This window comes from Zootoca vivipara, chromosome 6 (assembly GCF_963506605.1).
Source record: "Zootoca vivipara chromosome 6, rZooViv1.1, whole genome shotgun sequence".
Lineage (NCBI taxonomy): Eukaryota > Metazoa > Chordata > Lepidosauria > Squamata > Lacertidae > Zootoca > Zootoca vivipara.
In genome coordinates, this window is record NC_083281.1 from 10,700,037 (window position 1) to 10,722,373 (window position 22,337).

At 47.9% G+C, this 22,337-nt stretch overlaps 1 protein-coding gene across 1 annotated transcript in view; it reads right to left on the bottom strand.

Moving 5' to 3' along the window:
• Window positions 1-21,798, bottom strand: part of AP3D1 (adaptor related protein complex 3 subunit delta 1) — a 51,356-nt gene extending 29,558 nt beyond the window's left edge. The window contains exons 1-8 of the mRNA XM_035117870.2: window positions 21,466-21,798; window positions 10,430-10,525; window positions 9,154-9,234; window positions 8,519-8,599; window positions 6,709-6,816; window positions 5,808-5,937; window positions 4,005-4,144; window positions 2,880-2,953 (exon numbers count right to left, since the gene is read on the bottom strand). Of these exons, the coding sequence (XP_034973761.1) occupies window positions 2,880-2,953; window positions 4,005-4,144; window positions 5,808-5,937; window positions 6,709-6,816; window positions 8,519-8,599; window positions 9,154-9,234; window positions 10,430-10,525; window positions 21,466-21,561 (806 nt within the window). The 5' untranslated portion in view covers window positions 21,562-21,798. The remainder of the gene's footprint in view (window positions 1-2,879; window positions 2,954-4,004; window positions 4,145-5,807; window positions 5,938-6,708; window positions 6,817-8,518; window positions 8,600-9,153; window positions 9,235-10,429; window positions 10,526-21,465) is intronic.
• Between the last annotated feature and the right edge of the window lie 539 nt (window positions 21,799-22,337).

Below are 22,337 nucleotides of genomic sequence, written 5' to 3' on the forward strand. Positions count from 1 at the left end.
CCCACTGCTGCATCAACATCCCAGGTGGCAATCCCCCCTCTTCCAGGACCGCATCCCACAGAGCAGCCCCCGGGGCTGAGGTCCACCCAGTGAAAATGGTGGCAAATGCACACACAACCTGATGCTAACCTCTTTTGGACTAAAACTCCCATCAATAGTTAAGCGCTAGCTAGAGATACGCACATCTCGTTTTTTTAAAAATAGACAACGGCAGCAGCGCCTAACCAAGTGGTTCCCAAACTCCCTGCCCCACTTGAAAAGGGTCAAGGGGGCTTGGTGGACCGCAGAATGATTTGTCAGCTGTGCTAGATCCGGGGCTGATCTTTAATTGCTTGTTTCACATGTGCCCTGCTGCAGGCCCCCGTTTGGGAACCCCTGATCTAATCCATGTTGCAGAACTGGCACCTGTTTCAGACGCCGTTCTGCAGGCAGCAAGTGAACAGCTCTGGGAAGCAGGCGTTAGGTTTACGAGACATCGAGTGCTGCAGAATGCTGAGCCATGAACTTGTCCATGGTATAAAACCATGTCTTGATTCCCACCTAATGCTAAACCATGGTTTGTGCAGCTACAGTTTAGTAAAATATGGCTTGGCGTGCGTTCATGTGCTTAACTATGGTGTTTCTACCGCCAACAAACTACAATCTGAAACCATGTTCTACTACTGTTGGGTGATGCACTTTGCTCCGTTTTAACTTCTGGGGCAGGAGCGGGAAGCTGGATCCTTACCCCAGCACTTGTGGGCAGAGTTTGACAGGTGGGTGGGGCTGCTCAACCGCCAATCCCCTGACCTCCCAATGAAGCCAGGTGACCTTTTTCTTTTCTTTTTTGCCTGCACAGGTCTTAGTGAGAGCTGGCAGCCACTTGCAAAGCTCCTTTCAAAGGGCTATTTCTGCATGGAGCTGCAGGGCTCAGCGGACACTCCCTGTCAGCAGGGCCCTCAAACCTCCTTCCAGCTTGCTAAATGGTTAGATTACCTGTTTTGTGGGCAGGTTCAATCTCTGCCAGCATCTCCAAGTAGGACTGGGAACTGTCCCCTCTGGAGAGCCTCTGCCAACCAGAGCATGCAGAGCAGGCAGCTGGAGGGACTAATGGTCTGGCTTCGTATATAGCAGGTTCCTGTGTCCCTCTCTCACTGACAAGCTAGCACAGCGTAACAGTTAAAGGACCTGGGAGAGACCAGGGCTCAAATCCCCCACTCAGCCCCCAAGCTCATCTTGGGGAGCATTCACCGTCTTAGCCTAACCTACTTACAGGGTTGTTTTGAGGATAAAATGGGAAGAGATCGGAGAACCACATTGGAGAAAAAGGTGGTATATGAATAAAACATGGTGGGTTTTTTTAAATAAAAAAATTAAGCCAGGGTTTTCCCTGCCCCACACTTAAGAAGAGTTTGGATTTGATATCCCGCTTTATCACTACCCGAAGGAGTCTCAAAGCGGCTAACAATCTCCTTTCCCCTCCTCTCCACAACAGACACCCTGTGAGGTGGGTGGGGCTGAGAGACTTCAGAGAAGTGTGACTAGCCCAAGGTCACCCAGCAGCTGCAAGTGGAGGAGCGGAGACGCGAACCCAGTTCCCCAGATTACGAGTCTACCGCTCTTAACCACTACACCACACTGGCTCTTAACATTGCACATGGTGCCTGGTGCAAGGTAGGTGGCTGTGGCTTGGGCAAAATGGCTTTGTGGTCCAAACTGGGGCAAAGGGGTGGGCCGCGGGACAGAGCCACAGCCCCTTCTCTAAACCACTGGGTACTCACTACTGGCCTAATCTAAGGTGGGTCACAGCAGCAGCACTCTGACCATATGAAACACATGGCAAAATAATAACAACAATAATAATAATAATAATTTATATGCCACCCACCTGACTGCAACCACTCTGGGTGGATTCCAACAAATTAAACGCAATAATAATAATAATAATAAATTGGTCTCAAAACACGTTTGGGTTAAAAGGCAAGTCCGGGTCTGAAAAAGTTGAAGGCTGCTCATTCCAGACCAACCCCCTGCCACCGCCATCTTTGAAGTCGGCTGGCTCTGCTCCCGTTAACACAGAATCAAAGAACGGTCAGGGATGTCAACTGGGGACCTTGCAGGGTTTTCTCGGCCAGTAGTCCCCCCACCCCACCCCCACCTCTGGCCCCAACAGCTACTCAACTACAGCAGAATTAGGGTGAAGAAGAGAGGGAGGAGACCAGAGCACGGGGGTGGTGGAGTTTGGGGGGTGGGTTTGTGTTTGTTTTGAAGTATACATACTGTCCACTTGGGTGCATTTCTTGGAAGAGGACAAGTTTTTTATCTTTGGTGGGGCTGCCATGAACTCTACCCTCTTTGGGGGATTGGAAGAGGGCGCGCTGGCTGTTCGGGGGAGAGAAAGGAGGGTTAAGTGGAACACTTCGCACAGGATCTACGTGTCCTTTTAAAAAAAGGATGGGGGTGCTCCCATGACAAAGGTGGAGAGGGTGTGCTGCACTTTTTATAAGCCCCACCCCCGCCCCAATGGTGACAGGAAGCTGGTTAAGGGGTGAAGAGTGTCCTGGCAACCCTGTCCCGGAAGCAGAAGTGTGTGCTTTAGTGGAAACACAAAGGCGGGGGGCTGGAATTCTTGGATATCAGCAGCTGAGGTGAGAGAGATGCTTTGCACAAATGGCGTAAGGACTACAGTGTTTCTCCAAAAATAAGACACCGTCTTATATTAATTTTTCCTCAAAAAAACACACGGTGGCTTATTTTCAGGGGATGTCTTATTTTATTATTATTAAGTATGGTACAGTTTAACCTACAAGGTTAAACTGCCTATCACTATGGCTTATTTTCGGGGTATGGCTTATTTTCGGAGAAACACGGTAGCATCGCCATAGAATTGACTCACTCACCTGTGTATGAGGTTGGTGAGGGGCTCAATGAGCTTCTTCCCTAGCCTGGGTTCCAAAGGAGTGAGAGCACCGAACTGCAAGAAGAAAGGAGAGAGAATGTTTGAATGGCCGGATGACAACAGCTATCCTGCAGGGTCTGAAGGAGTGTCTCCACCCCCATTGTTCAGCCCGGACACTGAGGTCCAGCTCCGAGGAGCTTCTAGCGGTTCCCTCACTGCAAGACGTGAGGATGCATGAACCCAGGCAGAGGGCCTTCTTTGTAGTTGCACCCGCCCTGTGGAATGCCCTGCCGTTAGATGTCAAGGAAATAAACAACTATCTCGCTTTTGGAAGACCCTTGAAGGCAGCCCTGTATAGGGAAGTTTTTCATACTTGATGCTTTGCTGCACTTGATGTTTTCAATTTGTTGGAAGCCGCCCAGAGTGACTGGGGGAATCCAGTCAGATGGGAAGCAATTAACTAACTAACTAATCCAGCCAGCCCTTGGGGGGGGGGTTGTGCTTCTCCCCAGACCACACCCTCCTCGAGTTCTTTTTGCCCCATCGGAATGCGTGCAATTGAACATAGCCCAATCTACACTGGTAAAAGTTGTGTCTGCTTTGCCCTCTGCTTTTGACAGCCTTCTCCTCCATGAATTTTCCTGATCCCTTTTGAAAACTGAACATAGGAGCAGTCCTGCTGGATGAGGCCGAAAGGGGCCCATGTAGTCAGGCGTCCTGCCCTCACAGGGGCTGAACAGATGCTCTAATGGGAACCCTCAACAAAGCCCTGCTCCTCCTCCGGCTCATGAGGACACTCTCTCCAGAGCCTGAAGAGGATGCCCAGGAGCTCCAAACCCGTAATGCAAACGGAGTCACCTGTAAATAAATAAAATCCGGGCCATGACAGAGTATACGGCAGCCCCCCCCCCCCTGCACAGCCTTGCTCACATTTCAGCCTCTCCCAGAATCCTTTGCAGCCTGAGAGTCAAGAAAACACTTTGCCACCACCTCCCCACACAAACCAATTAAGCAGGCTGCCTACTGTGGCTGCTCCTTTCCTCTCTGTTTTGCATCCACTCTTCACCTCTGAAGTGACAGAGTGTGAGTCTTCACACTACGAGCGAAGTAAGCCGCCTGTACTTGCCAGCTTGATAATTTTAATGAGGACCCAGTTGTTGGTGGACGAAGTCATCAGCTTAAAAAAGAGCGGAGCAAGGGAAAGGTAGTTTTTCGGGTTGCGCCTGGCCAGCTCGCATATGACGTTCACGGCGGCTGACTGGACACCTGGGGGAGAGGGAAGGAAGAAAGGGAAGAGGGGGTCCGAGTGAGTTGTGGAACAAAACTGCTGACGGATTTAAGACACGTCTTCCCCGTAAACTTAAAGCACCAGGGTATCACTTTAAACAGACATGGCTTCCCGCAAGGAGTCATAGAATCAGAGTTGGAAGGGACCCTGTGGATCATCTGCTCCAGATCTTTGTGTTGCGGCTCCTTAGTGTATTGGCTGCAGTGTGTGGGTATGTCGTGCGAAGACTCCCTGTGATCCTCCCGGGGCTGGACAGGGGTTGGTTTAACCTCCAGTTTGCTAGTAAAACTGATGCATGTCTACAAGGTGTGTCACTGACATTTGAAGTTTGGAAAGCTCTGATCTAGTCCAACCTCCAGCAATGCAGGAACACACAGCTGTCCCATACAGGGAATGAACCTGCAACCTTGGCGTTATCAGCACCATGCTCTGATCAACTGAGCTATCCTGGGAAAAGTAGTTTGTTCAGGGTGCTGGGAGTACTTAGGAGAGCCCTGTGCCCCTCTCAGGGCTACAATGCCCAGAGCGCTTTCAACAAGGAACTCTCCTCCCAGGGTTGTGGCGAGGAGGAGCAGCAGCAGCAGCTGGCTGGTTTCACACTGGTTCTCTGGGAGCAGCTGGTGGCAATGGAGGTGCTGGTTGGGGCTGAAGGGAGTTGTGGTCCAAACCACCTGGAGAACACCAGGTTGGCAAAGGCTAGCCTACCAAAACGGGGGACAGGATCTGGTTTGGCGCAAGCAGTGAACCTAACAGAGCGCTTGGCAATGGAGGTGACTGGGGAAAAACAGGAGGCCTGGTCCTTTGATTCTTCAATTATCACCTCCACCTTTTCTCGTGTTCCCTGTACCCATCACCTGCATTATGCCCTCCTTGTTGTTGTTGTTTAGTCGTGTCCGACTCTTCGTGACCCCATGGACCAGAGCTTGGTCAAACTCATGTTGGTAGCTTCAAGAACACTGTCCAACCATCTCGTCCTCTTTCTTCCCCTTCTCCTTGTGCCCCCAATCTTTCCCAAGATCAGGGTCTTTTCCAGGGAATCCTCTCTTCTCATGAGGTGGCCAAAGTATTGGAGCCTCAGCTTCAGGATCTGTCCTTCCAGTGAGCGCTCAGGGCTGATTTCCTTCAGAATGGAGAGGTTTGATCTTCTTGCAGCCCATGGGACTCCCAAGAGTCTCCTCCAGCACCCCCTGCATCTCAGCAAAGCCCTTTTCAGTTTTATTTAACTTGATGGATTTATGTGCCACCACGGGGTTTTCTTTAATTATTTTAAAATTTGTATACTGCCCTATACCTGCAGGTCTCAGGGCGGTTACAGCACAAAAACCCAATATAAATACACAACATTACAGTGGTACCTCGGTTTAAGTACACAATCGGTTCTGGAAGTCTGTACTTAACCTGAAGCGAACTTTCCCAGAGAAAGTAATGGAAAGTGGATTAATCCGTTCCAGATGGGTCCACGGAGTACTTAAACTGAAAGTACTCAAACCGAAGCGTACTTAAACCGAGGTATGACTGTACATGATAAAAACAAAAACAACCCAATGAAAGGCTACCTGGAGCCGCTCCCTCCCCCCCCCCAAAAAAAACCACACACAGTCTTTGCAATCTTCTGGATCCTGTTTCATCCAGCTTACTAACCGGGATCTGGGTCTTCCAACTTCTCCTTAAGGCGGGGGAATGCAGGGCGAAGGGACTCAGGGTATTTCAAGAACACTTTGTACATGATTAACACTGCCTTCTTCCTGATGTAAGGCTTCGTGTGAGACATCTGTTGGGGAGGGCAGGGAGAGGAGAAAAAGCTCAGGTTTTTCCCACAACAAGGGCATCAAGGTCTCTTCTTTTGCACCACAGCAAACCAGCATAGCCATCATGGCTATCGGACATTGATGATCTTCTCCTCCAGGGATTTGTCCAATTGTTGCCATCTCTTCAAAACTATTCAACTCCCATTGCAAATCAGGTATATTATCAAAATTTACAGACTTTCAGCTGTTTGCAATGAGCAAATAAAACAAAAGCAATTGAAATAGCTCAACACAACGGTTCCCCCAAATTCAGCTGAAAATGCAACTTATACTGGCTTCTCCAGTCTCACTATTATTCAGTCCCCTGAATGGAATCCCTCACAACAGCACAAATACAACAGGTGTTGTCTCAAGCACACCTGATGTGCTTGAGCTGGAACACATGAAATACCTGAACCAGCTAGGGGTTTGCTGAGTGTCAAATTTGGCTGCATGTTAGAAATATTGCTAAGTCAAGAGAATGCCCCAAAAAGGTAAGAGATGAGAGCCCTTCACAAACAAGGAGTCTGTAAATTTTGATAATAAACCTGATTTGCAATGGGGGTTGAATAATTTCGATTGCAACCGCATCCTTTTGAGATGGTTCTTATGTACTCAAGGAGCAAAGCACAGAGCTTAGTTGTGGGACAAGGACTTCTGAACAGCTTTTAAACCCCCAATGGCTTGGCAGAAGAAAGAGCAAACAGCGCAACAATTGTAGACCAGCAACTCCCCCCCCCCCAAGCCCAACTCACCAGGGTCATGATGTCGTTGGCCAAGTCTCTGGCCAGATCAGGAGTCACAAAGCAGGACAAACCAGTCAGTGCAACACCGGTGTCATACTGGTTGGGGCTACTCAGGTCCTAGAATAGGAGGGGAGATGGAAAGGAGTGCCGGGGGGTGGGGAGGGGAGAGAGGTGTGGGAAGAGGAGGGAGAAGAGTCCTTAGTTGAGTTCAACCTAGAAAGATGGTCTTTATATCCTGCTTTTCCTCCAAGGAGCTCAAGGTGGAGTACACAGCTCTCCCCTCCCCTTTTTATCCTCACAACAGCCCAGTGCAATAGGCTAGGCTGAGAGCGAGTGACTGGCCCAAGGTCACCCAGTGAGCTTCATGGCCGAGTGGGGATTCAGACCCTGGTCTCTCCCAGGTCATAGCTCTAAGCTCTGACCCAGTGCTTCTGAAAGTTGGGTCTCCAGATGTTTTTGGGCAACTCCCATCATCCCTAGCCAGCAGGACCATGTGGAGAGATCTGTATTCTAATGCAAGTACAGTGGTACCTTGGTTTACGAACTTAATCCGTTCTGGAAGTCCGTTCTTAAACCAAAACTGTTCTGAAACCAAGGCGCACTTTCCCTAATGAGGCCTCCCACTGCCGGTGCCCTTCCACCGTTTGGATTCAGTTCTTAGACAAAGGTAAAGTTCTCAAACCAAGACACTATTTCCGGTTTTGCGGAGTTTGTAAACCAAATTGTTCTTAAACTGGACTGCCATTAAACTGAGGTACCACTGTAGTAGCTAAAGACCGCTACTGTTAGATTTTTAAAAGCTATTGTTTTTACATGTTAGCTTTGATTTTTGTTATTTGTAATTTGTGGGCTGGAGGGCTGGTTAGGTGCTGTAAGGGGGACTCCCTACAGGAAGCCAGCCCCCATCATCCTACCATCCACCTCATCAAGTACAGAGAGCACCAGTGGTTCTGAAGCAACCAGAGGGGGAGGGGGAGACTCGGAGAGGGAGAGAAATCAGAGTGAGGAACAGTGGGAAAGCTCGGAGGCGGAGGGATGCAGGCAGACGCTTGGGAATACTGCAGAGCCAGGGAACCGACTGCTGAGGGAGGAAACTGAAAGGGCATCGCTCCTTCCGGTGCCAGAAATGAGGAGAGCACCGCAACGCAGGTCAAGGGGGTGGCGTTTTGGGGTGCACAGACTACTTTGCTGGCGTAGGAACAGACGTACGCCATTGCCGGATTCTGATTCGGGATGAGAGGTCATGTTTTAAGCTGTCTCTGCACTATAAATAATTAGCACAATAAACGTCTTTGAAGACAAACTGGACTCAAGCGGAGTTACTCTATTATTACTATTATTATTTATTATTTATACCCCACCCATCTGGCTGGGTTTCCCCGGCCACTCTGGGTGGCTTCCAACAAATACCAAAATACATTAAAATATCACAGATTAAAAACTTCCCTAAACAGGGCTGCCTCTAGGTGTTTTCTAAATGTCAGGTAGTTGTTTATCTCCTTGACCTCCGATGGGAGGGCGTTCCACAGGGTAGCCACGCCGACCCTCTGACAGGCGCTTTTGTTGGGGAGCGTAATTTCTATAAGTTTGCACACATTAGTAATAGTTATAGTAATTATTTTCATTATGTATTTCGTGCTTTTGTATTGTAACTTTGTGTTGTGAACTGCCCTGAGAGCTATGGGTATAGGATGGTGTAAAATTTAATCAATCCATCCAATTGAAGGGCATGACCTACATTTCTTAAGTCATAAGGAAGAAAACAGGCAGGTGGTCTAGCAGGAGGAAACATAGCTCTTCTGGGAATGGCGACACTCACCTTTCGGATCTGGTTCGTTGTCAGCATGATGACGTCGGTCCCTTCGTGAAAGCACTGCGAGGCTGCCAGGTACCCAATCCTCTGCAGGGTTAGGAAAGAGGGAAAGTGAGTCAGTACCCAAGGCGCTGAAAGGGACTCATTGCCACCGCGTGCAGGAATGGTAAAAAAATGTATTCTTAAAAATGGATGTAATCTGGCCCGGGACCTTCATAGACTATTCTTAATGTTATTCGTAATTTTTATTTTAATGTTATCCTTCATTACCTTAATTTTATGTGTCTAATGCGAACATTGCTATGTTTGGTTTCAATAAATAATTTTATAATTTCAAGATTTCATGGTGTCTTATTTACAACAACGTCTTCCTTCGCTATGTTGTAGAGGGTAGGTAGAAATATAGATACATCAAAGAATGCAAATTTGTCACTGCCTCTTTCTGTTTGTTCGCTTAAAAGGCAGGAGGTTTCCAGAGGGGCGCTGAGGATTTTTTTTTTTCATTTTCTGAATGAATTTGGCAGACCAAATACATTTGGGAACCTCTATTTTAGAGGAAATATGTTTCCACGGCAGCTGCCAGGAACCCCCTGGCGCCTTTCCCCCTCCCGGCAGCCCAGGTTCCCACGCAGGCCACTTACTTTGAAGGTGTACTTTGAGGCGCTCATGACTTCGATGATGTTGAAGGCTGCCCAGCTGATGTCGTAGCCCAGCATTTGCAACTGTGAGGGGAGGAGGAACAAAGGCCAGAGTGTGAGTCTTGGCACAGCAAGGGTAGAGGCAAGTGTGGGACATTCCCTGCCCCTCAATTTATAATGATTAGCAGGAGAAAAGGCATCTTGCCTTTGTACGTGGCACCCAATATGCTTTTGACCTAGGCCAAAAGTAGTTGATGGTACAGGATCATTGGATCGTAGAATTGTAGAGTTGTCTAGTCCAACCTCCTGCAATACAGGAATCTTCCCTTGGGGGTTTCCTCCCACCAATCCTCTGCATCCAACCACCTATGACAGCCAGATACGAGAGGACTGGAGGGCCATCTTCAACCTGTACGCACATAGGCCTGAGGTTTCTTACCCTGCCCAATTTGACACCCCTGCCAAGCTCAATGTCACACCCAAGGAATACAGAGAGATAAATCAAAAACTTGACAATTCTGTATGTCATTTACGCAAATCCATTAACCATAACGTGCAGCATTTCAACAATCTTTAATACATGAAATCTTAATTACCGTATTTACTCAAGTCTAATATGCAATCAAATCTAATGCACACCTTAATTTTCACAACGTAATTTGGCCAAAAAAGGTGAGCATTAGATCTGAGTAAATATGATAATACATACAATGACAAAATAAAAATGACAAGTGCAACAGCGAGATACCCGGATTTCAATCTGTTTCATGGTTGGCCCGAAAAGGAACACTTAAGTTACATATAACATGCTTGCAATAACCTCATTCAATGCAACCCTCGTACAATGTCATTTTTATATTGTCACTGTATATATTAAGATTTTAAAGAGTTGTTAAGTTTGCAATTTGACACCACCTCACATTCCATGGAAGTAACACTGATACAGGAACACAATGTATGTTCCGCAGCTGGAGGCAGCAGATACCAGTTGCTGGGAACCACAGGAGGGGAGAGTGCTGCTGTGTTCAGATCCTGCTAGTGAGCATCTGGTTGGCTTCCTTTGAAAACCAGAAGGGCCACTGGCCTGACCCAACTGGGAAATTCTCAAGTTCTTCTGTTTACTCCCCACCTCTACTATGGGTTAGACAGAATTATGGGATGCAGTCGGGAACGAAGAGGGCCGCCTCACCTCGGGAGGCTCCTCACGGAACAGGCTCACTTGCCTGCCCCGCAGGCTGCATGGCAGTAACCTGACCCACAGGTGAGGGGAGACACTTACGTAGGTGAGCTTGCAGACAGCATTGGCTTTCACGGCAATGTTATCCTGCTTCAGCTCTTGCTTGATCTCATCGATGCACTGAGAGATGTACTTTGCCTGGAGGGATGGAGAGGAAGGAGTTGTGGGTTAAGGAAGTCACTGGAAATCTCCAGCTCAGGCAGGATTGTCCCCAAAGATCCAGTACCTAGCGCACATCTCATTCTTAGGCACAGAAAGTTCTGTCTGGCCTCCCCAAGTGCGCATGTCACATAAAGGATGCTGCCTTGTGCCAAACTGGTCCATCCAGCATAGTACTGTCTGCACTGGCCGGCAGCAGCTCTCCAGGGTTTCAAGAGGACACACCTAGCTCTACCTGGAGAAGCCACTGGGGATTGCCAGGTGACATCCAAGAGCCGACATCGCACCACTAACATGATATAAATTTTAGGGCCCCCCTCCCCTTTGTGGGTCACTAGCAGATGTGGATGCAAAAGGCAATTAACGTTCCCTCTCCAAAGGTGTTGCACAGTTACTGATTTAGACTTCGTTAATTAAGCTTGCTAAAAGCCAGCTTTGCATGATAAAGCAAAGTGTGATTTGGGAGGGGAAGGAATGGGAGACAGAAGAGAAGCGGAAATAATTTAGGAAGCGAGTCAAAGTATCGCCCTCTGTGTACATGGTTCCTGCCATGATGCTGAAGCCTGCACTTCAAGGGGAGGTTTTGTGGGGTCCTGATTTCATCATCAGTCATAATAATCATTTTACCGTGTTTCTCATATTATAAGACACGTCTTATATTTATTTTTTCCTCAAAAAAACCACACTATGGCTTATTTTCAAGGGATGTCTTATTTTTTTCCTCCTCCTCCTGCCGCGGCCGGCATTGCTGCTGCGCCTATCACTATGTCTTATTTTCGGGGTATGGCTTATATTCCTTGAATGCTTAAAAATCCTGCTATGGATTATTTCATGGGTATGTCTTAAAATATGAGAAACAGGGTATTACTTGTACCCCGTCCATCTGACTGTTGGAAGCCCTACTCTTGGCGGCTTCCAACATATATAAAAACATAATAAAACATCAAACATTGAAAAAGCTTCCCTATACAGGGCTGCCTTCTGTTGTCTTCTAAAAGTCAGACACAGGCGTACCTTGGTTGTCGAACGGAATCTGTCCCAGAAGGCCGTTTGACTTCTGAAAATGTTTGACAACCAAGGCGCAGCTTCTGATTGGCTGCAGGAGGTTCCCGCACTCAATCAAAAGCTGCGGAAGCCGCATCGGACGCTCGGCTTCCAAAAAATGTTCGCAAACCGGAACACTCACAGGTTTGCGGCATTCAGGAGCCAAAACGGACGAGTACCAAGGCGTTCACCAACCAAGATATGACTGTAGTTATTTATTTCCTTGACATCTGATGGGAAGGCGTTCCACAGGGTGGGGGGTTATCATTGAGAAGGCCCTCTGTCTGGTTTCCTGTAACCTCATTTCTCGCAGGGTGGCAACCACCAGAATACCTTTAGTGGAGGACCTCAGTGTCCAGGCTAAACGATGGGGTGGAAATGGTCCTTCAGGTATACAGGGCCAAGGCTGTTTAGGGCTTTAAAGGTAAGCGTCAACACTTTGAATTGTGCTCGGAAATGTACTGGGAGCCAATGCAGGTCTTTCAAGACCAGTGTTATATGGTCCCGGCGGCCACTCCCAGTCCCAGTAGCTGTCACACTCTGCATTAGTTGTAGTTTCTGAGTCACCTTCAAAGGCAGCCCCACACAGAGCGCATCGCAGTAGTCCAAGCGGGAAATAACCAGGACATCATGCGAATGTGGGCTCCATATCTTTCTGGTATCCTCAATTTCTTTTTCCCCTTGATAAAAAAGACCCAAGTTTGATGACCTCATTTGCATGGCCAATGCTACTAAAGGTGGGCGGGGCAACTGATGTAAATTCTATCTGTGTGCTTTTGTCCAGTTTCTTAACACACCCACCCACACATTCTTTATCCTTCATCCAGTCAATCAAGAAGCATCATCATATTTCAATGAAACATCCCAGCGGAGGGGTGTGTGGCATCTGGGGTGTAAAGGAACAACCTGTGAAATGTATGACCTGGGCAGAGTTTTGAGGGCTAGTCAAAAAGGCATTCTACAGTAAGAAAGTTCTGTGGCTTTTAATAAACATTGCCAGATGATTGGTTTCTCTTGTCTTCAGCAGTCACCAAATTTTTAACCTGGCACATTTTTGTCCCTAGGTACTTTGGGTGATGGACATTTCCCACTCTGCTCCCCACAAGAGAGCAGTGGGGCCTGGGAAACTAGATACGTGCCTGATGGATTCCATGACATCTGTCTTTTCCTGTTGCGACACAGCCATCAAATATTTAGTGTAAGTTAACAATGTGTTCAGAGATCCATTGCACAGCCGACAAGCGATTTGGGGGTGGACGAATAATTCAGCTCTGAATTATGGGACTCTGACAGCTCCCTGGAAGGCTTATCACCTTAGTTGCATCTTAACTGGGTTTTCTGCTCCATTAGCCAGACTTTTTAATTTTTTTGCATAAAGCAGTAGGCCAATCTGTTGCTGTTTTTGGTACCTGTTACCTGACCATGGGGGCCACGGTGGCCGCTTGGGCTAATGGGAGCTGGGGGACTGCCTTGCCACATGGAGGGCAGTGAGATAACTAATTCGGACCATCTTCTGTCCCCCCTGCTTGCTCTGCTCACCAACCATCTTGCCATCCACCACATCCACCTTCCAGAGCTTCCCCTTCTCGCACCATGCAACTACAAAGCTCATTTTTCACCTTCCAAAGCTGCATGTCTTCAGGCAAATCCAGAGTTATGATGTGGCACTACAAATCCTCCTAAGGGGAGTTGCACGATGGACAGCCTTACATTTTAATGTATTAAAAAAAGAAGCAAACTCCGTTGCATGGCTGCTGTTTTGCATGCAAAACCTTGAAACCAGTTGCTCCCACACACTATGCCATGTGGAATTGGATTCTCCCCCCCAAAACCCTGAGGCTGCCTGCTGCACTTCTGTATGATATACTGGTCTGGCCATACAGCCTCCCTGGGGTGGGGCAGGTTACTCCTGCTCAGTCTCCGATTCAAACAAGATCTCTCCCCATGCAGAGATTAAGAAGCTGTTGAGTTAGCATGCTGTTTCCTACAGAGGATCAGTGGGTGGGCATCTCTGACTGTAGGCAGTATTTTATACTGGTGCCCCTCCAGACATTGACTGAATACAAGCCCCACAGCCAACGGTCAGGGATGATGGGTGTTGGGAGCTGGCAGCATCTAGAGGGCGTGAGGTCAGTCAACTCCTGCTTCAGTCCTTCTGGGTGTAAGGTGGCCAAATTGAAATAGGAAATGCAAAAAAGGGGGGGGGAGCGTGTTCCTGTGGATCTTAAGATCTGGGAAGTGGCCTTATTTATACCAGGTTCATCTAGCTCAGGCATCTCCAAACCTCAGCCCTCCAGATGTTTTGGACTACAATTCCCATCATCCCTGACCACTGGTCCTGTTAGCTAGGGATCATGGGAGTTGTAGGCAAAAACATCTGGAGGACCACAGTTTGGGGATGCCTGATCTAGCTCATAATTCTCTATTCTGACCAGCAGCAGCTCTCCAAGGACTCAGGCAGGGGACCATTTTTTACCCCGCTGACCTCAAATGAAGCTGTTGGGGGTCTGAGTCTCAGATGCGCCATATTCAGAGTATGTGTCCAGCGGGTCCCGTGCTCCTTTCCCAGAATTCTGAAATGTGCTGGCTTAACATGGGGACTCTCTACCTTTTCCTTGACATTTAGCAACACTTTGACCTCGGCGCTGCTTGCCTCGAGCAGCCGTTTTCAATAAAGGCCTCGCCTGGCTCCCACGATGGGACAAAATCCTGTGACTGGGAGCATGTTGGGCACGTGTCAAAGCTTTGCAAGGAGAGGCTGCTAAGAGAGCTCCGTGGGTGTGGACAGGAGGCAGATCTCAAGCCGGCTAGCGGAGGAGCATAAACCACAGAATGGAGCAAGAACATTTTAGCGGCTTATCAGGCACTTTCAGCAGGAATCAGAGACAGGGAAGTCTATTCTTGCTCTTTGCACAGGGCGCGGTTGACGACCCTCTTTAATCTTGTATCCTAATTGCAATGAGTGGGTGTGGGTATCTGGACTGTCCCTGGATCAAGTGACTTTCCTTCTTTCAAGTTCTCAAAGCTCTTAACTGAGCTCAAGGTTGTCCTGTGAACTAGCTGGATATTTAGCTGAGAATCAATCACAGTGAGTCCGTCATTTGAAAAATAAGACTTTAGAGCCGCCTTGCTCTCAAATGGCAACTAGACATTCCGTTTTGGCGACTGTAACCTTGGTTTAAGGAGCTGTTTGGCACCTAGCTTATTTATTGGGAGTTTCTAATACTGATCACAACCCAAGATGGTTGGCAGTGAAGACTAGATGCACCTAAGGCATGATGTGCTATGATATAATAACTACCATGACCCAAAAGGAACACAACCCTACATAGAATCATAAGAGTGTTGGAAGGACCTCCAAGGGTCATCAAGTCCAGCCCCCTGCAGTGCAGGAATCACAACTTAAAAATCCCTGACGGACAGGCATCCAACCAACCTCTGTTTAAAGCCTCTAACAAAGGAGAGTCCACTTTCCAAGGGAGGCCAAACAGCTCTTACTGCCTGAAAGTGCTTCCTAGCATTGAATCAGAATCTCCTTTCTTGGAAGTTGAACCCACTGGTTCAGGTAAGCTAGACATACACTGCAAGGGAAGACTAAACCGGGCACACAGCTTGAGCATGGGAACAGGTCTTAGAATCATAGAGTTGTAGAGTTGGAAGGGACCCCAAGGGTCATGTATAGCCATTTTCATACTGCTATGTCTCTGCAACTATAAGAGCTTTCACATGGTACTGTATATTCCTGCGTATAAGACTACTTTTTAACCCAGAAAAATCTTCTCAAAAGTCAGGGGTCGTCTTATACGCCGGAATATACGGGTACTTTGCGATTGGCCAGTCCTAGAGAATGTGTGGCGGTGGGGGTCTCCAACACACCCGACACAGCTCATTCTGCAGCTTCAAACTGCCAGAGTCAAGTCCCCCCCCCCCCCGGGAGGCTAGCTTCTGCATCCAAAACCCACTTGTCCCCTTGGCCAGCACAGCAAAGCCCTTCCTGGCGTTTCTGCTATGAAATTGAGCCAGTGGCTGCTTTTCATTGGCAGGAATTTGGGAGATGGGGGGGAGAGAGGAGCAACAAACCATTTCAGGAGGCTTCCCATTGGACTAGAGTGACGTGTCCAGAAGTTAAAAGCTCAAGAGAGCAGGCCTTCTGCTATCTGCCACTGGGAGCCAATCCTTCAGTCAACATGAACACTTTTATTTTTATTTAAAAGAAGGAGGGGATGACTAATTTCCTGAGCAGAAGCACTCGGGTGGCTCAGCACCGTGAGAAGTGCCATATCATCCCTGGAGTCATTAAAAGCTCCCCAAACAGACACCTCGCCCTCTTGCCAGGCTCCCAATATTGTTGATTATTTAACACCAGCAGATTGCTTTCTCTATATGCAAGCAGAGGCAACGATGCATGTCCTTTTGTAGGTGCTGCTTTTCACGATTTCACTTTGAAACCTCCCCCGCCCCATGAAACACAGGTATATATAGATATATATATAAGCTAGGCACCCAATGGCTCCTTAGACCAGGGTTACAGTCACCAAAATCAGGGTGGATAAAAATCAATGCTTTTTTAAAAAAATAAAAAAATCTGATTTTTTTTATTTAAATCTGATTTTTTTAAAATAAAATGCTTTTTGAGGAAAATATATTACCATCCAAAGGTTATTCCATCATGAAATAAAGATTAGGTTTTTTTAAAATTATGTAGAATAAGGTTGTATATGTTTAATTTTTTTGGTAAATAAATTCCATTAATCCGTTCACAATGTCATGCTCTTCCAGAGGTTTTTGTAAGATTATTGGACAGTTTCTCTGCCTACAAGATATTATCAGAGGTGCTTGGTTTACTTTTGCAGTTCTCAAAACTGAATTTGACTCAGCAGAGATCACATGCCTCTTCTTCACAGCAAAAATGTTATAACATGAACAGAGTTGAGAAATAGACCTTAATCCTATTGTTCTACAAACCTATGAATACAGAATCAACCCCTTCAGTGCTAAGTTTCAAGAAGTTCAGTGATTAGAATAGAAACAATATTTTTCTGATTGTTTGGAGTGGACAGTATTCATGTTTTTCATGTGTAGGCTGGGCTGACAGTCTAAGTTTCTTAATATATATACGCGGTATATATTGTTTTTGTTTAGCCAAATTAGTTAACAAACATGGATGTTTGTTTAAGCAAATAACATATGCTGTAATGTTATAGTTTCAGTTGAATAAATCTATTTAAATTGTTATTATTAAGGTAATGATTATTTTTCTCCTTCCTAAGTACAACAGAAAAGTTGTCCAAATACAGTATGAATGATTAACCTATTAAACTGGGGATAAAAAAACTAATATGAAAAGTTGTTATTCTAAAAATCTTCATCTACTAGCATATTAAAGTTATACCAGCAAGAATTAGTCTTTATGTAGAAAACTATGATTTAAATCAAGCCCACCCTGACCAAAATTGAATGCCTCATTGCCATTTTGGTGCCAAATGGCTCAAAAGTTTGGTGTATATTACTTTTTGGTCCCTGAGATTCGTTCAGATTGTGTAGATAAAACATACTGGATAGAATTCTAAAGGATGCATTGCTAGGGTGGGGAAACAGACCAGATCCAAGGATCCCCAGGCATGCACCTCCAGATGGTGGAGACGTCAGGCGCCATCCTGGCAGCTTCAACTGGTTGCAAGTGGCCGTAAGCAGGTGCAGAATGCGCCTGGCAAATTTTGAACGCTGTGCTGGACTAGTTGGGCCACTTGCCCAATCCAACATCTTATGTTTTTTATACAGCCTACCCCAGACCCCAAACCTGGACACAAAAGTACCCTAGTGCAGGCCATACCAATGTTCGGCCATTCATGGCCTGAAAAACACACACCGTCTTTTGATTTGCGAATGTGTAATAACAATTCCTCCAATATTTAGCATCCAAGCACTGTAAACAAAGTTAAAATGGCACATGCTGCACTCGAGCTCACAATCTCATTTCAGGAATGAGGAAAGGAGAACTAAATGAAAGGGGTGGAGGTTCTTGGTTACTTCCATGAATCCATACCACCAATTTGCAGTAAGTGCATGATTATTAGCAAGCGAGCTGGACTGCTCAGGCTACATACAAACTTAATATCTGCATTCAAAATTGTATGTTGATAGCAAAGGTATGCTTCTCAAGGGGTTGCAGACCAGCTCCCCACCCACCACCCAAACTAGTCAAGGGCAGCTAAAAGAAGAAAGAGCAATATATTTACAGACCGCCACCGCCTTCCTGATAAAAAAATGAGTGCGGTATCTGTTATCTCTGGGCCTTCACACAATAGACACTTGTTTTAAGTCTCTGACCACATCACAAACACTTCAAGGCCAGCGACGCAAAGCTCTCCAAAGAAACACAATGAGATTTCCAGAAAGGCTCTCTTGTGGCAAGTGGCTTCCTCTTCTGAGACCGAGAACTCCCCAAATGGGTCTAGATAGGGTGAAACTGGTATGATCGAAAGGGAGGCTTGAAAGTGGGAGGTGGGGGAGACTCAATTGAGGAGCAGCCTGGAACTTTTATCAGGCATTGACAAGGGTTTCGCCTGAAAGCTAGTCAGCAAATGGGATCTCAGGGTAAGGGGGAGAGAAAAGATGTTGCGATTCAAGAATCACTTTGAAAACTAAAATTTATTTCATCATGGCAGAGTCCTTGGAGACAACACCGTTTTGCTACAATTCTGAAAACGGGTGGCACTCTTTCAGCTTCCCCGCTTGCAAATATTCTTACAGAAGTCCCTTGCCCTGTTGTCTCCCCTTCCATATGTGAATCTCTTCCAGGCCTTGCTGCAGTTCATTGCCCAGTCTGCCACCCTGAGTCCTTTGACAAGTTGGACCCGTGCCTAGAGGCAGGTTAGCAGGGGACCAGTCGCCCCACTGTGGCTCTGCCTGATGCTGCCCTTATGAGGAACAGTTGAAGGAGCTGGGAATGTTTAGCCTGGGAAAGAGAAGACTGAGAGGAGATACGATAGACATCTTCAAATATCTTAAGGGCTGTCACATGGAAGATGGAACCAGCTTGTTTTCCCCTGCTCTGGAGGGTAGGACCTGAACCAATGGCTTCAGGTAGAAAGAAAGGAGATTCTGACTAAACACCAGGAATAACTTTCTGACAGTAAGAGCTGTTCAACACCGAAATGGTCTCGCTCACAAGGTGGGGGACTCCCTTTCCTTGGAGGTTTTTAAACAGAAGCTAAATGGCCATTTGTCATGGATGCTTTAGCTGAGATTCCTGCATTACAGGGAGGTTGGACTAGATGACCATTGGGGTCCCTTCCAATTCTACAGCTCTACATTTCTGTGATTCCTGCAACTTCCTTCACGCAACCCACCCGTTTTCTTGCGGATATTGTGTGGCAGTTCCTCTTTCAGGTCTGCAATCGAAAGGCATTTGCTTGGTCCTTTCTCTCATCAGCTGACAGACATGCCAAGCTTTCTTGCAAAGTGGAAGCAAGGCGGGATTGGTCATGGGGAAAGGGCGGTGCTTCAGTAGTAGAGCACATGCTTTGATTGTAGAAGGCCCTGGGGGTCCTCTACCATCTTCAGTTTGGGTGGGTATGGGGAGCCTGCAGGCAACCAGGTTTGCCAAGTATCCCAGCACCCCTCTCCCACAATGGCCAAGGATCATGGAAGTTAATAGTCCTGCAGAATTTGGACCCAGCTTCCCCATCTAAAACCCTGAAGAGCTGCAGTCGGTATAACTAGATAAGTGGGACAGTGGAAGATCTTCCAGATGTACATAAGCATTCATAATTGCCTCTCCATTCCATGTTCTGGCAGAGGGATGGGGAACCTGTGTTCCTTCAGATGCTGTTGTCTGACTCCAACTCCCATCAACCCTGACCATAATGGCTGATGGAAGTTGGAGTTCAACAGCTCCTGGAGGGCCACAGGTCTTCCAGGCCTGCCTTAAGCCCTGGACTGAAGGGGTAACCTGTATCGCTCCAGATCATTTTTGCCCAGAGCTCCCACTGTCTCTGATCACTGACATATTGCTTCAGGGTCTTTACAATGGTGTATAAATATTGATGGTGATAAACAGAGGCATGTCCCACGAACAGTTCTGTCCCCCTCTAACTTGTTTCCTTGGGGGAACCCCACTTCTTACAGTGTACAGGCAAAATTTGGTTTTTTCCGCCACCATGAACCACCTCGTTGACAGTGATTTTGAAGCTTGGAGACACCCCCACCCCCGGACTAGAACCTTAACACCAACCTGAGCTCAGCCTCCTGGTGGCTGAGGATACCTCCAGCTTTTGAAATTCACCACGCACCAGGTGCATTTTGCACCTGGCTATTTTCCACTTGCAACCAAGTTAAGATGCTGATGTCTCCGCCATCTGGGCCTGGGGATCCTTGAGTCCGGACTGTTTTCGCACACTAGCAACACATCCTATAGAAGTCTATCTATCTGCTCAATCAGAATGAATTTCAGGAACCAAAAGGTTGTATTGGAAAAATACACGACTTTCGAGCTGTCTGGTCAAAAAATGGCAACTAGGCATTCCATTTTGGTGACTGTAACCCTGGTTGAAGGAGCAATTTGGCGCCTGGCCTATATATCTAAGTTTCTAGTACAGTAGTACCTGAGGTACCACTTTAACTTATGGGGCCTCCTGCTGCCACTGTGCCGCCGCCACACAATTTCTGTTCTCATCCTGAAGCAAAGTTCTTAACCTAAGGTACTATTTCTGGGTTAGCAGAGTCTGTAACCTGAAGCGTCTGTAACCCGAGGTACCACTGTACTGGATGCCCTGCAGAGAGCGCCCCCTGCTGAAACCTAGAGAAAGGAAATTCCGCTTTGCTCTTCAGCCCACTTGGGTGCGGTGCAGTGAACGCTTATGCACTCCTGTGGGTCACAAATCCTGAAGAGCCCCTGTCAGTCAGGTAGACCAATGGTCCAATTCTGTATGACCAAGCTCCCTAGGTTCAGTGTTAGAAACTGAGGTATATAAGCTAGGCGCCAAATGACACCCTGAATTTATGTTGCAGTCGCTACAACAGAATGTCTTGTTTGCCAGGGAATTGGGACTAAATGATCCTCGGGATCTCTTCCAACCCTACAATTCTACAATCTCAGCTACAATGCTTGGCTTGTAGCTTGCTCTTACAACAAACAATTCACTTCTCCCAGTATGCAAGGAAGAGAAACACACAGAAATGGAAAGAGCTATGGAGGTTTTAAAACTGCAGTTTCGCCCAGAAACTTCCGTGTGGCCATAACTGGACCCTCCCTGCACCAGTAGCAAAACGAGCGTGGCAAAACCAGGCTAATTTCGAACACAGCCCTAAAGTTCATGTTTCAAGCAGCCTTTTTATCTGCAACTCTTGAGGGCTCGACGCCTTTAGGGGTAGAGCCCCAGCTCAGCGGCAGTGCAGATGACTCTGCACACAGAAGGTCCTGGGTTCAATTCCCGGCAACGCCAGGTAGGGCTGGGCGAAAGAGGCCTATCCCCCAAACCCTGCAGGGGCACCGTCAGTCCACACCAGTGAAGGAGAGCTTCCAACCCAGGAACCACGAGGACTAGCACCTTGAACGTTCCAGCGTTTCTCCCAACTCGCGCCTCCAGGCTACAACTCCCACCGCCCCTAATCAGCAGGGTCAGCGGTCAGGGGGCGGCGGGAGTTGTAGGCTTGAGAAACAACCCGATTCGGTCCCACCAACCCCTTCTCCCCCTGGTGCCTTCATTCGTGTTCAGGAATCACGAGGACTAGCGCCTCCAACGATTTCCCTCGGGCGAATCGGGAAGCATCATTAGGGACCGATCAAGGAGCTTGAAAATCTGGGAGTTCCTCCATGAGGACCGGAGCCTTGGGCGCCCATCCATTTCCATGAGGACTAGCACCCGTCTCACCTCGTCCTCCTTGTGGTTGCGGATGCCGCGCACCAGGTCCTGGAGGTTCTTGTCGAACATGCGGTCGATGCTGCCTTTCACCATCTTCAGCGCCATGGCGGCGGCGGTGAGGGGCGAGCGGGGGGCGGCCGGGAGGGGGGGGGGCGGGAGAGGCAGAGGGAAGCGAAGGCGGCGGCGGCAGGCGAAGGCGCCTCACATGCCTCCTTCCCGCCCCTCGCGCTCGCTTTCCCTCGCGGGCCCCGCCGGCGCTGCTCTGAGGAGGCTTTGCGGGGCGGCGGCGGCGGCGGCGGGAAAGAGCCGGAGCGGCGACAAAATGGCCGGCGGTCAGCTGAGAGAGCGCTCGCGCCACGCCCCCTATCTCCTCCGGCGCGCTTCCGTCACCACGACACGCACGCCGCTGCCCCCGGGTTCCACGTCCCTATAGCTCCGAAAGTTGAGGCGGAGGTCCTCCTTTCCCATAGAGAGCGAGGGAAGGAGAGGGAGCGGACGTCATGTCCGGTTGGGCGTTTCTAGCCCACCACATGCATGGAAGCCGAACGGGCGAACCATAGAGGTGGCTCGGCTTCCACCATGGCGACGCTCCCGCGGGGATTCCTAGGCGTCGCTTGAGCCCCGCTCTTTCGCCTTCCTGGCTCCGCCCAGCGGGAGATATAGCCGCGCCTCCAACCTTCCTATGTCTCGCTGTACAGTATTGCCCTATAAAAGATAATGATTATGTTGTAGTAACAACAATAACAATAACAATAACAACGTGTTTTAAGAGAAGCATGTTTTAATATTTGCGGTATGGCTGATTGAGCAGTAATTACATGGATAGAGTATTTTTATTTTCTAAAAATATCACTGGCTCCCAACGATCAACACACAAAAAA